General features: G+C 32.6%; 1 protein-coding gene across 1 annotated transcript; it reads left to right on the top strand.

Annotated features, from left to right (window-relative positions):
- Positions 1 to 770: 770 nt before the first annotated feature.
- LOC145093356 (zinc-finger homeodomain protein 10-like) lies at positions 771 to 2,195 on the top strand. The gene has a single exon (XM_079031465.1). It carries the CDS (start codon positions 926 to 928, stop codon positions 2,021 to 2,023), a length of 1,098 nt encoding a protein of 365 aa, XP_078887591.1. The 5' UTR covers positions 771 to 925; the 3' UTR covers positions 2,024 to 2,195.
- Positions 2,196 to 15,587: the final 13,392 nt, after the last annotated feature.

The raw sequence follows: 15,587 nt of genomic DNA, 5'->3' as shown, positions 1-15,587 counted from the left end.
ATTTGGACATCTTTGGGACAATATGGGTATTGTAAGTTTAAGAAAGAATTAATAAGATTTTATGGCAAAGGCAAACCACATCCGCGATCGCTAACCCAACAAATTTTACGTTGACTACATGAGGTTAGAATCTAGCAACAACTCATTTGGAACAGTGAACGCTCATGAACAACTCTTGGCAATATCCGTGGAGGAATCTTGCTGAATCGAAACCCGATGATGAGATAAAACTTCCTCCGTTGAATGAAGGTTGTAGGCTCCAACACGGAACCACCTATCCTGCCCAAGCGTGTTCGAACTCGGATCAAAATGAGTCTGAAACATAATATCAATAAAAGATAGTTGTTCATAAACATTCGTAATATTCAACCATCATATAAAACAAATTGTCTTTTACACATTTTCAAAAGCAAATTTGTAAATCATAATAACCTTATTTACGAAATCAGGTGGTAATTTCTTTATAATTTCAATAAAAAATTAATTATTTTCTAATAAAAACAGTTATTTTAATGATTAACCTTTCATATATGCCATTTTATTTTCTGTCTAAAATTCAAAGACACAAAAAAGATATGAGAGTGATTTATCATAATCTTGTCATCCCCACAATCGATTTTCTTAATCATTACTCTCATGTCGAACCAGTATATGCTGTGGTTATGCAAATTGCAACTACTACTTACACGTTTGTGTAGTTACTTGTTTATTTAGAATATATGTTTCGATAATTCGATTATTTAATTCATTAATAAGTTATTATTTTTTATAAATAATAGTGTGTAAAGAATTCATCATCCTATGTTTTGTCTGTTTCTCTCTAAACATGTAGAGAGAGAAAGAGAGTATTCTGTCCATTTTCATGGATAATATAAACAACCCTTTAACCTCATCCCCAAATCTAATTCATTTCTCTTAACCCACCATGGAAATCCCAACTCCACCACCACCCACAACCATCGTCGCCGCCGCGGCCACAGTTAAAACACCTGATCCAGATTCAGAGACACCGCAATCGAACAACTTCACTAAACAGCTCACACCACCGTTAACCAACGGTGTCCTCAAACGACACAAGCCGTTCCACCACCTTCAACCACCACCAGTGGTGGTCACTTACAAAGAATGTCTCAAGAACCACGCCGCTGCCATGGGTGGCCACGCCATAGATGGATGTGGAGAGTTTATGCCGTCTCCGACGTCCTCCCCATCTTACCCTACCTCGCTAAAATGCGCCGCTTGTGGCTGCCACCGGAATTTCCACCGCCGTGAGCCAGACGAGTCGCTTTTCCCATCACCACATAACCCACCCATCCAACATGTCATCGAGTACCAACCCCATCACCGCCACCACCCTCCTCCTCCACAACCCATACCACCTCCAGCTGGCGGAGCTAATAGCAGCAGTCCCGGAAATTCCCCATCTCCACCACCGATCTCATCGTCTTACTACCCATCAGCACCCCACATGCTCCTCGCACTCAGTGCCGGTTTAACAGCTCCGCCGGCCGAAAACAACCACGGTAACCACAATCCGTCGATCCCCACCACGCCCGGCTCCGCCGTCGCCTCTGGTTCAAACCCAAATGGGAAAAAACGATTCAGAACCAAATTCACTCAAGATCAGAAGGAAAAGATGCATGAAATCGCGGAAAGAGTTGGGTGGAAGATGCAGAAACGCGATGAAGAACTCATTAATGGATTCTGCAACCAAATTGGTGTCGATAGAAGCGTTTTCAAGGTATGGATGCATAACAACAAAACTACTTTTGGGAAACCGAAGGATTTCACTAACAACAATGGCAATAATTCCTCCGGTGAGGGCATTGATTTCATTATTTCAAGAAACAACCACCACCATGACACCGGAAACAACCACCACCTTGATACCGGAAACAACCACCACCTTGACTCCGGAAACAACCGTCACGACATCGACCACCACCTCCATCTTCATAACAATGGTAGTTTTAACACCGGTGGAAATGTGATTTGCACTAAAGGTTCATCATCATCTTCTTGATCTTAATTTCTTTGTTGATTATGGATAATAATTATGTGTTTAGCATTAACAATCCTGAAGAAAAGGCTGAGGCTATTGTTGTTTTAATTTGCTTACTTTATATTAGAAGTTAATGAATTAATTAATTAATTAATGTTTGTTTAGTTATAATAATATTAGATTTTTATTTTTATACTCCTCGTACTTTGATGAGAATCACAATCATGAGGTTATCTAGATTAGGAATTTTTAATTGTGTTTAGCACCAATCACATAGTACTAGGTTTTTATCCTTTGATTAATACAAATTTAATTATTATATTCGTTATTTTATCATATATTCTACCAAATTAATAATTAGTTTGTCGTTACTAATTACATAATAGTATTAATTATTTCATTCATAGGCAAGCAAATAGTTTTGTTCGTTGTATTTAATTTTCCAATTAATAAATCATATATTAAAAAGATTAAATCAATATTAATATAATGGAATTTGGAGGCAGCTTTACATCTCAATCTCACTTGTTTACTTTTATAAAATTATGCACTTTATCTTTTATCTTATCCTCACATTTAATTGTCTATTTTTAGCAAAATATCAGTATTATACTATTTTATAATAATTACGAACATATAAAATGTTTTTCTTAAAACTGATTTATATAACAATAAAAAATCGTTGCAAATGTTTAAATTTTGAATATAGACATTTTAACACGTATAATCATATCTGTCCTCCAAAAAGTTGATTTAAATATACACTGAAATCAACTTGAATTATTTGATAATACACATGAGGAAATCTGTCAATTAGGTTTTGTACAGTGACAGCTGACATTTTGCCATTTCGTAATATTGATTATTTAATTCGAGAAACCATGCTCGATGGCAATAAACCATAAAGACAAAATTTTATGTCGGCTAAAAAATTATGGTAGAAGTAAAATGATTAAGAGATTTAATTTTACACTTAAATCTGAAAAAACAACCATTAAAATATCATATTACTACTATTTTTTAATTATCAGGAAAAATAAAAGAGTCTATTTTTCAAAAAAAAAAATACAAAAATATATTGGTCACAAACATACAGAAATGGTCCCTTGGAAAAACTAAGATTTATAAAAATGGTCTATGTATAAAATAGTTATGGAGATGGTCCCTATAAGATTTACAAAGTTACAAAACGGTCCTTGAATGAAATTAAGATTTACAGAAATGGTCCCTATAAGAAATAGTTACAAAAATAGTCCCTATAAAAGATAATTACAAAAAAGTCCTTGTGTAATAGTGATGTTAGAAAAATGATCCATATATAATAGCGAGCTTACAGAAATAGCCCATAAACCCATGCATAATACCATATAGGAAAAATGAATAAAAAAATGACCCTCGATATTAGGGGTGATAAATCGGGCTATCGTGTCGTGTTTTTGTCTGACACGACACGACAAGGTTTTATGTAACACGAACACGACACGACACGATGTCGTGTTTTTTCTAACTAACACGAAAACGAACCAATTAAAACACGACACAAAAAATAACATAATATAACAATTAGTGAATTTAATTAATATTTAATCATACATAACATGACAAACACGAAAAACACGACAAATAAATGCTAAATCGTGTCAATATCGTGTTGAATTTTGAACACGAACACGACACGACACGACATCGTGTTTTTTACACTTGACACGAACACGAATTCGAATTCGAATTTCAGTTTCGTCCCAATTTCGTTTCGTGTCGTGTATTTTTGTCGTGCCGTGTCCACAATTGCCACCCCTACTTGATATTACAAAAATTATCCTAGTATAATAGCGACATTGCAGAATCGGTCTTTGTACAATATCGAAATTATAAAAACAGTCCCTATGTAATACCGAAATTAAAAAACGGTCCATATGGAAGACAAAATTACAATAATGGACCTGTGTAATAATGAAATTATTGAATTATCAATGTATAACACAACACTAAAAAGATTACGTTGAAAATATAAATGCTAAACAATTATTAAAAATATTCTATTTGTTTTGTACCAAAAATACCTCCCAGAAAACGCTACATTTTGTATATCTACTTCCTTCTCAAACCACGGTAAACAAGTTTTATAACTATACAATTATATTCATTTTATCATTAAAAAATACCATTATTATTTTAATTAAAGGTTTTATTGGTTTCCAAAGATTTCTTGTTCGAGCAATAAACTTATTTAAGGTAATCAATTTTTGTAATTATACATATTTAGTCGTTTTTTATTTCTTTTTGCACACTTGACTTATAACTTGTACAAAATGTTAAAGAAAATCATAATCACCAATGAACTATTTTAAATATACTTAAAAACAAAAACTTACTAACTTTATTACAATAAGAGATAACAAACCATTAAAATTATCCCGAATTGGACCCATCACATGCTATAAAACGTATGAGTTAAGATTTTCAATTATGACCTGAGTCTTAACTTTTGTTAAAAACCTTCTTTTTCAATTTTTTTAAATTTTATTTTGCATGTTTTTTTAACTTAGTTTCTTCTTCATAATTTTTAAACTTAGATTTTTTGTTTACGAATATTCTTTTTCTAAAATTCACTTTTTCATACAAAAAAATAAATAAATAAGCGACCTTTTGTTAAAAAAATTTACAATGTTTTTGTATAAAATTATGTTGCTGACAATTTTTGTCCTAGTTTTCCTATAACTTCTCTTTAATAATTTTACAAAAACGAATATGTAAAAATTGATCTTTAAAATTTTGTAAAACAATGTGTAAAGAATAGTAAAAAATAACATAAGAATTTATATAAAAAAAAACGTTTTGATCAAATTTGTAGTAAAATTTTAAATTTGGTTTAGAATCATAAAAAAGAAAATCGATTATGGCATTTCACAAGGACCGATTCAGGACAAACTTTCATGTTTGTTACCTTTTGATGTACTAAAATATGTAAATTGGTGTTTTGGATACATTTGAAATAGTTTCATTGTCAAATTTGTTCTTAGCGTGAATTTTATTGTTCAAATATTTACAAAAATAAAGAAATGTGACTAAATGTGTAGAATTTCAAAAGTTGGTTGAGCACACAAGTTTATGTGTTGCTGGAGTAGTCATCAAAAACCAGGAAAATCCTTTAATTTTGGTCAAAATGTTATTTTTAATATTTAATCTTACTTTATTGGTCAAATATGTAAAAAAACATATAACTAAATGTGTACAAATAACTAAATGTGTACAAATATAAAATTTGGTGTGGCTCACAAGTGAAGTGATCAACTTATTATCCTTTTTAAACTATTTTGTCCTTCCTCCTTCCCTCCGTTTCTCCTTCCCTCAATTCTTAGCATAAACTTTTTGTTTCTTAAATCTTTAAATCAAAATAGATCATATAATAATGTGTTAACAATCATGTATGGTATTCACCTGAAGGAAGAATAGGAGATCGATGTGCCTCGAGCTTTTCTGGTCTAAATATTGCTTTTTTTCCATCTAAACAATCTCATTTCCTAAAAAACGATTACAAAATATAAAAAATGTCTTCTTTGACATTTCAAACTTGATTATTTTTTAAAAAAAAAAAACATCATAAATGGTCCCTGTGGTTTTCCAAAATCTGAAATTTAGTCCCCATGGTTTAAAAACGTCATAGATGGTCCCTGTGCTTTCAAAACTTTTGACGATTGGTCCTTATTTCTAACTCCGTTAACTGAAGAGAATTTTCGTCATTTTACTACCACAGGGACCATTTATGATGCTTTTTCTTATTTAAAAAAAATAATTAAATAAAAGGTCTCTCTCTCTCTCCCTCTCTCTCTCTCTTCATCACCTAGATACATCACCTCATTTCCCTTCCCCCAATTTCTATTTCCATTTTAGATCTGCAGGTGACCATCTCGTTCTCTGCCCCTTCTTCTCAACCTGCAATTAAAGGGAAAACACACAAACACACCCACAAAACTGCACTTGAAGGAAAAACACTTCACATACACATTAGAGGCAACGAAGGCGACATATGCCCCCTAATATCTTGACGAATCATTTCAGTTCAATCCATTGGAATCTTTGATCCCACGTAGAATCAAAGATTTAGGAAGTTTTTCAAGCACCATTTGATTCAACAGTAAGTTTTTCAACCACAAGCCGATCAGGAGAAGCTATTGCTGCTGCAATACAATACCCTAAACCAACACCCATTGTCCCCCATGTTCCTGCATCTAAACAGGTTTTGGGTTCCATTTGGACCAAAACGGATCGACCCACATCCATTGTGTTAGCCCCTTCTGAAATAGAAGCAGGACTACCTAAACTAGCAATGGCTTCTTTGATAATCCTCATTGGAGTCAAAAAAATCAATGGTAACATTAACATTTGAGGCTCAGGTCTGTTATTTTGATCGGAAAATGGGCCACACCGCCATGGCTGCAACAATGGTTGCCCCGCCAAGATACAGGATGAAATTTCACCATTTCCCCAATTTGATGTTCAGATCAACTACAAAAAACAAAATCATCACAGCCTCCTTATAACCAAATCCAATCTACAGGCGACAAATTATAAAAAGGAACATGAAATTAGAATGATGAACGAAAGCGAACAGAAAAAAGCATGAATCGATCTGATCAAACTTTGGCACTAGCAGTGGCTGAATCGAATCACAAACCCTAGTCTATTTTCTGGTTCTAAATTTCTCCCCTCTCTCACTTGATTCTCTTTCTCACTCAGCAACCTGCACCAAGAAACCCACTAGCTCCCTTTAATAACTGTCGAGTGATCAAAAAATGATGGACATAAGGGAACAGAGGTTGTTGGTGAATAGACACGAGAATATGAAGAATAGGGTGGGGGAGTCTAAAAGGGGTGTTTTTGAGAGAGAGAGAGAGAGAGAGAGAGAGAGAGACCTTTTATTTAATTATTTTCTTTTTTTAAAAAAATAAGAAAAAGTATCATAAATGGTCCATGTGGTAGTGAAATGACGAAAATGTCATTCAGTTAACGGACAAAAGTTAACGGAGTTAGCAATAAGGACCAATCGTCAAAAGTTTTGAAAACATAGGGACCATCTATGACGTTTTTAAACCACAGGGACTAAACTTCAGATTTTGGGAATCCACAAGGACCATTCATGATGTTTTTTCTATTTTTAAACAACAAAATTTTATCAAAAAACTAGCAAAGTAAAAACAGGTAACGGATAGCAGATAGCTGGTAGCATTTTGTTAAACACTATGTAAAATAGCTTTTAGATTTATAGTGTTTTGTTTAAACTAAAGGTTAAAAGTTTGTAGTGTCAAACAAGATTTTTTGTTTAAAATATAGCGTTTTGTCGAACGCTAAAAATTAGAAGCTCCTAAACGCTTTATGTCAAACATGACATATATCTACCACATCATCAAATATCAAACATATTTTAGGTAAACCATCCCAAATAAAATGGAATTATGAAAATTCCATAAACACCAAAAAATAGTCAACACAACAACATCAAAAGCCTTCTATGTCCTCTCATCAGTATAGTTGTATACATATAAGAAACTAGGGACCTGATGGAAATCGAATAAGAAAGCTAAAAACTCCACCAAATCGCAATACGTCTCCATAAAGTCTATAAGGTCAACACAACCTACGAAGAGATATTCTATGACATTTCAAACTTGTTATGTAAATAAAGCATCATGTTTCTTTTTTACAAAATTCAAATCTTCTATGGAGAAGAAGATTTGATTTATTAAGAAAACATAATCTATTATATAGTTTTGGATCAAAATAATAAATACTCATTTAATATTTATTAGAGATGATGCCATACAAACTTATTAATAAAATATGATACAATTACTGATATTGACAAATGACAATGAATCATACAATAATTCTTAAGTTTGTTACAGCATCACAACTTTTATCTTGTGAACACGTTTTCTTTTGTTTTAGTTTACATCTGGTTCATCGCTTCTATGTTTCTCTTTATGTGGTCACTTTGATATGCTATTAAGACGAACAATTTTCATATAGCCATAAAGTGTTTCCATATATTAGGCATGAGATCTAAACCTTTATCTTGAACCTTGGCTTTATTTCATCTAGTAGAGCTTTCAAAGTATGTATTTTTCATTTAATTGGCATCTACCTTCATGTGAATTTTTACAATCTAATAATAACCTTGAAAGGTTATATATATATATATATATATATATATATATATATATATATATATCTTGAAATTTTGCTCTACAAAATTACAATGTCGGACTTATCCCACATTGGTCGAAGAGAAAACATTTTTCCACCTTTTATATATATATATATATATATATATATATATATATATATATATATATATATATATATATATATATATAATTTGTAACACCGTGAATTTCAAAATAATTTTTCGCATAAGATAAAAACATTTTCATTTAAATTTTCATAAAACATCAAGTTTAAAACTCCAATCCATATCATACAAAATCCCAAGATCACATATTATAAAAATCTTATGCGTGTGTACAGATCAAGCCGGCTCCTTCCCACGGTCATCACTAGTACCTGCAACAAACAACACTAACACTGTAACCACAAAGCTTAGTGAGTTCCTCAAAATACCACACATAACACATATTAGCCACTCGAGGCTATAATTCTGTGGGTCCGTAGACCCTGCTCTGTGAACCCACTGGTTCTAACTCTGGGAACCTTCCGGTTCCAACTCTATAAACATGCACAACATAAATCACATAGAAATAATGTAGTACAACACATAACAGGCATATAGCATACAAATACTCTATCACATAACTCTGATTACCTACTCAAGGTAAAGTATAGTGAGAAGATTCACCTCGTATATCTCGATAACTCGCGAATCCCGGAAATCACTCGTGCTCGATCCTCCGAGCTATAATCCTCCTATAACATCATATATCTCTAATTAACATTTTTACCACTAAGGTTGACTACCCCTATCAAGTCAACACTGGTCAACTCTCTCTCTCTCTCTCTCTCTCTCTCTCTATATATATATATATATATATATATATATATATATATGTATATATATATATATATATATATATATTCAAACATGATTTCTATTTCAAAATGTCCATATTAGGCGCTAAACAAAAGAATACATAAGTGTTTTTTTCGAAGGAATTTACTTGATGAAAGGTAAAAAATTTGGAGAGTTAATTTGAGTTGGGTTAAAATAAGAGAAATATTGTATTCTTTTGGATATGAAAAATAATATTGATTGTTCTTAAACAATTCAGGATACAGTTAAAAACTATTATTTATTACATAATAACACCTGTATTATTCATCATTCTCAACAAAATCTCCAAAAGAACATGTACTAGATTTATGATTAGTTGATTTGATATGACCAAATAGTTTCTTAAAATCCCATCTAAAATTCTAAATCAACATTTTCATCATTTTCAATGACTATTTACGCTCCCCTTTTGACTAAAATTCATATCTTATACAAAACTTAATTAATTATAGCGTCACTAATACGATGTAACTATCATCAATACATATCAAATAAAAAGTTAATGTCATTGGCATTATTCATAATGAAAAACGTAAATAAAGTTTGAGTCATTCTGCAATCATAATGTAGATACATGGTAACTCATAGTTATATTTTAAAATGTAAATTTAAGCAAAAGAAAGTAAAATCATTAACCAAGATAACAAAATACTCAACACCTCCCATAGTGGAATGAAGTGGTCGTACCCCAACATCACAATGAACTAAGTCAAAAGGTTCAGAATATTTTAACTCATATGCAACAAAAAGGTAAAGCATGATGAAAGCTTACTCAGTTTTAACAATACCAAGTAAAATAGACTACACAAGTAGCTTAAGTCTGTTCCAAGAGGTATGACCTACTATAAGCAACAAGATTTGAAGATACCACTTCGTACATCCTTCCAACTAAACGACATATTCCAAGAGTCTCCTTGGTCTAATTAAGGATCCTACAAAAAGACAACTGGAGGGAGAAAAATAAACATTTAAGTTCAAGTCCCAAAGCCGGCTTAACATAAATAAGGATAATTGACAACTGGGGTTTACAAACAATATTGTGTAAGGTATATTATTAATGGATATGTTTCCATTAAAGATGGTGTTTTAGTTGTAAAAATATCAAAAAATGTAGTCATGTGGTTTCAACAACCAGAGAGTCAAACAACCACATGTTAGTTGAAAATAATTCTGGTTTGTTTTTCCCATGGAACTCAAAATGAGACGTTCTATCGTCACTTTTTTCGTTAATATAAACTCCATGAGATGGTTGTTGTGACATCTCCATCCGGCCATTTTTAAACCATTTTACTTTATTTTAACATAACGCATCATCTCAAACAACGAAAATTACCAAATTTTGAATTTTTTTTAGTAATAAATTCATGTTACTCAAAACTTAAGATGTCAACTCTTATATTAAACCACAAGTAAAAGAATAAATTACAATAGCCGATATACCAAAAAGTATAATGTCTAAAATTTCAAGCGACTCAAAATATTTCAAGCATCTCTAATAGTATCCTCTAAGCATCATATAAAAGCCATCACCTAAAACACACATAAACATACAACATCACGCGTAAACATACAATATCTAACTATAAAGTATGATGAGATACAAAAGCTTTTACTCGTAATAAGTTTCATAATAATAATAATGTCATATAATATGTAATTCCAAATTTCCAATAGACAACCATTGTATATAACATCAATGTGCACTTAAACCAGATATACACAACATATCATAGTGTAACATATGCAATGCATGATGTGTGACATATGTAACATGCTCGAAGTACTTGTACTCTCTTCCACCTTTACTCCAAGTGACAAACACAGTTTCAAGAGGATTCCTATTATATGTGTGTCAGTAACATAATGAGGTAGGTCATATGTATCAGGTGGGGTCAATAGATATATATATTATCGCTATACCACATGGTTTAAAAACGTCTTACATGGACCATACGTCCACTCACATAATGTTCAAAAGACGATCTAGAATGACGCTAATGCCTCACATAATTAACCCTTCGCTTCACATAATTTTGCGAAAACTATCTACAATGACATCAAAGTTTCAGATAACCCTTCAATTCGCATAATGTGTATGTACCTCACATAGTCATCTCACCCTCACCCCAATGCATTTGATTATACACGTACATAATTAACTATACAACTCACATCGACTCTAAACACATAATTTCCACAAGGAAATAAACATCTAGCAAGGATAACTCACAAATTAAGATCGCATCATCATTACATAAAATCATATCGCATGTAATTTCTAACGGCATGCATAATAATTGGCAAAACATGTAATATATCAACAAGTATAAATAAGCATGCAATCATCATCAATAATCTATACATATAGTACGTAATACTCACAAATCATATAATTATAGAATTAGACACCAATAGAGTCCAAAACATTTTTGATGCAAATGGTATAATTGCTAATACATGGGTTAATGATGTTACAATTAATAGAAATGAAAATATGATGACATTAGCAAAAATGGTAAATAGCACAAAAGACATTAAGTTTACACTAAAACTTTAATTTGACATTGTGTTTTTGTCTCAAATTTGACATTTGTGTTTTCTAATTTTTTACAATTCTGACCACTTGACCGATCAACCAGGTTACCTGTTGACCTGTTGACGTGGCATGATGACGTGTTAGTTTTGATGACGTGAGAAGCTGACATGACATTCTGACGTGTCAAAATTGAAATTTTCCCCCTAAAAGACACTAAGTTTTTATCTTTTTTTTTTATTATTTTTTCTGATTTTGACACTAAGTTTAATTTTTATTCCAATTTTGCTTAATGTTGACCATTTTCCATTTGAAACCGTATAAATATTTTTTATATTACATTTTAAACCATACAAGGGGTTTTTTTATTTTTTTACATTCAAAGCATAATTTTATGCATAAATATGCATTAGCTATATCATGACAATCAAACATTCAAACTAACCATAAACTTCGAGTAAGATGTAAAAATTTTACGGGTTGCAAACTTGACCATTCGGTCTTGATCGACTACACACCTCCAAACTCGAAACTCATTTTAAAGTTGCGTATTTAATATAAAATATGGTTTTTATATAACTAATAAATATTTATACATAAAATTATGGTTTGAATGTAAAAAACAAAAAAAAAAACAAAAACAAAAAAACAAAAACAAAAAAAAAAAAAAAAAAAAAACCCTTGTTTTAATACAACAATATGTTTTCTAAATGAAAAAATGTATTTATACGATCCAAAAGTGTATTGAATAAATATTTATATGGTTTCAAATGAAAAATAGTTAACATTGAACAAACTTTGAAAAAATGATGTACGATTTGGAACAAAAAAGCAGTATCAAAATTGAAAGAAAAATTAAACTTAGTGCTAAAATCGAAATAAAATGAAAACTTAGTGTCTTTTGTGGGAAAAAAAATCAATTTTGACAAGTCAGCATGTTATGTCATCAAAACTGACATGTCATCCGACAATATTAGCAGGTAACATGGTTGACCGGTCAAGTGGTCAGAATTGAAAAAAATTAGAAAACACAGTATCAAATTTGAGACGAAAAAAAAAAACAGTGTTGAATTAAAATTTTAGTATAAACTTAGTGTCTTTTGTACTATTTATCCTAGCAAAAAAACTATAGAAATGATCATATACCTCAAAATTTGTTGAAATTCTCGCACGTGTAAAATTCGATAACTTTAGTTTTTGAGATTTGATTTAAGTAGTTGATTAACAATCTCATGTTCATCAATTTTGATCTACTAGGCCTAAAGAAGGATCTTCTCATCCTAATAACTATTTCGTTTTCTTGGTTAGACAATTTTTTTCTATTATCAATTAAAAATTCATTTGGAGTTATTTTTTTGTTTTTTGTATTTTTATTGGTTGTATTTGGTCATTCAATATGGTGTGAGCATAAATTTTACAAACAATTTATATGTTTTTTTTATATATTTGTTTTATGAAATATATATGTTATTTTACGAATATGAAACTAAGCTTTGTTGATATAGTCTTATGAAATCAAAATATAATTACTGGGATTATTTTCTTTATTATCTTTAGAGTTTTAATAATCTCATAGAGTATGGTAGTTATATTACTAACTCAAACTACAATGACTGGATTATTATCTTTTAACTAATATTCCTCAAACTTACACTTCAAACCCAAAAACATTCAGAAAAAATATCCATAATATTAAAGCGTTTACATAAACATATTTGCGGGGCCTTATGTTTATGAGACCACAAATATTAATTATATGTGTATTTTCTTTAATACAAGTTAATCTATTTAACAATTCTCGTAAATTAATATAACCCAACAAAATAGTTGAAACTTGTAAATTTAGATAGGAAGCAATTTCTTTAAAGTGAAGAAACAAAGAACCCAAATGAGTAATTTCCAGATTTAAACAAAGATGGGCCGTGGGCTAGTCGGACTAAAAAATGTGTAATTTCCAAATTTATTTAAACAGAGATGGGCTCTGGGCTAGTCGGACTAATTTTTGGAACTAGTTTCCGTTACAAAAAAGTTTTATTTAAAAGAATGTTTTTTCTAATAGAAATTCTGAGTAAATCAACAAGTATTTTAATAAAAATAACCTCTATATATATATATATATATATATATATATATATATATATATATATATATATATATATATATCCAGAATATCATATTCCGGAGCAAATGTTTTGTTCCGGAGATGTGCTCTAGAATACGCCAGAGTATTTATGATATTGTTCCAGAATGGGTGTCGGTTGGTGGGGATGAGGGTCAGAATCTGAAACTCCGTATCTTCCGGAACTGGAAAAGTGTATTCCAGACTGATGTCCGGAACGGCCGTATATTCTGGAGTGGTCTTTCGGAGACTAGAATTAGGCTTTTTATATGTTTTTCTTCCAAATATGCAATACATTTGTGTTTTTAACATATTTGTGTGTTCGATGCTTTCCATAAACGTTCCAGAATGAGTACATGTAACATCCAAAATTTCAAAACAATTAAAACTTTTCAAAATCACCCATTTTATTAACATTGTTGCAAAAAGGTTTTCCATACATTATTTAACAGAGTATTTTCCCCAGGTTCATATCATAAAACACCAACGCGAGGAACGGTACGATCACGCCCTTGCCTTGCCACAGACTCTTGAGAACCTGAAACATAAAACCACAATTGTAAGCTCGAAAGCTTAGTGAGATACCCCCAGAATACCAACCACATATACGCCTTTCCAGGCCCTGACCTTCCAGTCCATGTGTCTCAGGGGACTTCCGTCCCTGCTGGGTAAACCTTCCGGTCCTACCCACGCCGACCTTCCGGTCCATCACACAACATAATCGCCTTCCGGCCCATAACATATTTTGCCTTCCGGCCCATAAGCATAAAATGCATATACAACATAACGAATAATCATATAGCAGTTCATAGACAACAATCGATCAACAGATTACATATCATAGCATTACTCTAACAAGATACCGGTCTAGCCGGTCACTATCATAACATTACCCTATGAATCAGTCAACATACTAAATGCATACATATGCCTTTCCCGGCCATGACCTTCCGGTCCACATAGTAATGCCTTCCGGCCCATAACATATAACAACTGACAACCACCCGGATTTCTATCCGATAAAAGGGTTGGCATTGGTGCCATAAACCCTAGCGATATAGTGAGGATAACTCACCTCGAAACTGCCGACTGAACAGATAGCTCAAGCTGCTCCGATCACTGATACGATCTCCACCTCTGGACAGTCACCAATGCACTGAACTCAAACAATAACAACAATTACCAAAATACCCCTGGAACCACTGGTAAATCCTTGGTCAAAGACAAGGTCAAAGTCAACCCCTGACTGACCCTACTCGCCGAGTCAACCCTATGACTCGCCGAGTCCCCATACTCAGAACTTCACTCAACCCGCGACCTAACTCGCCGAGTCACCCCAAGACTCGCCGAGTTCAACGACTCTGAGTCCACTCGCCCTTAACTCACCGATTCCTTAAGACACCCTTTCTACACGTCGAGTATCCCCTTTTTACTCGACGAGTTCCTCCTGGAAGAATCACGGGGCCACCCCGACTCAACTCGCCGAGTCTGAAGAACAACTCGACGAGTCCCAGTTAATCTTCAAGCTACTCGCCGAGTCTGTTCATCGGACTCGGCGAGTCCATGCCATGCAACCGCTCAAACTGCTTTCTAATGGCAGAACTGCTCCGACCACTCATAGGCCTGGCCTTCCTAGACTTGTCCATCACGTAAGGTCCTCATTTTGGTGCTCATGATACACCCCATGATTCATAACATACATATTGACCTAAGGCATAAGGATTCCAATCCAAAACCTTCATCAATTCCCGAAATGTACAGGCATGGGACATTCTGGACCTCCAAAGGTCCCAATACAGAGTCACAATCGTTTGGGGGACTAGGGTAGCATTCAATCTAATCACAAAAGGGTTCCACAAACCCT

Source organism: Lactuca serriola, chromosome 3 (assembly GCF_051521515.1).
Source record: "Lactuca serriola cultivar US96UC23 chromosome 3, Lser_US96UC23_V15, whole genome shotgun sequence".
NCBI lineage: Eukaryota > Viridiplantae > Streptophyta > Magnoliopsida > Asterales > Asteraceae > Lactuca > Lactuca serriola.
This window is presented reverse-complemented; position numbering and strand designations above follow the sequence as displayed.

Coding starts and splice junctions, on each gene's coding strand:
- LOC145093356 (XM_079031465.1), top strand. CDS start 926: ATGGAAATCCCAACTCCACCACCACCCACAACCATCGTCGCCGCCGCG.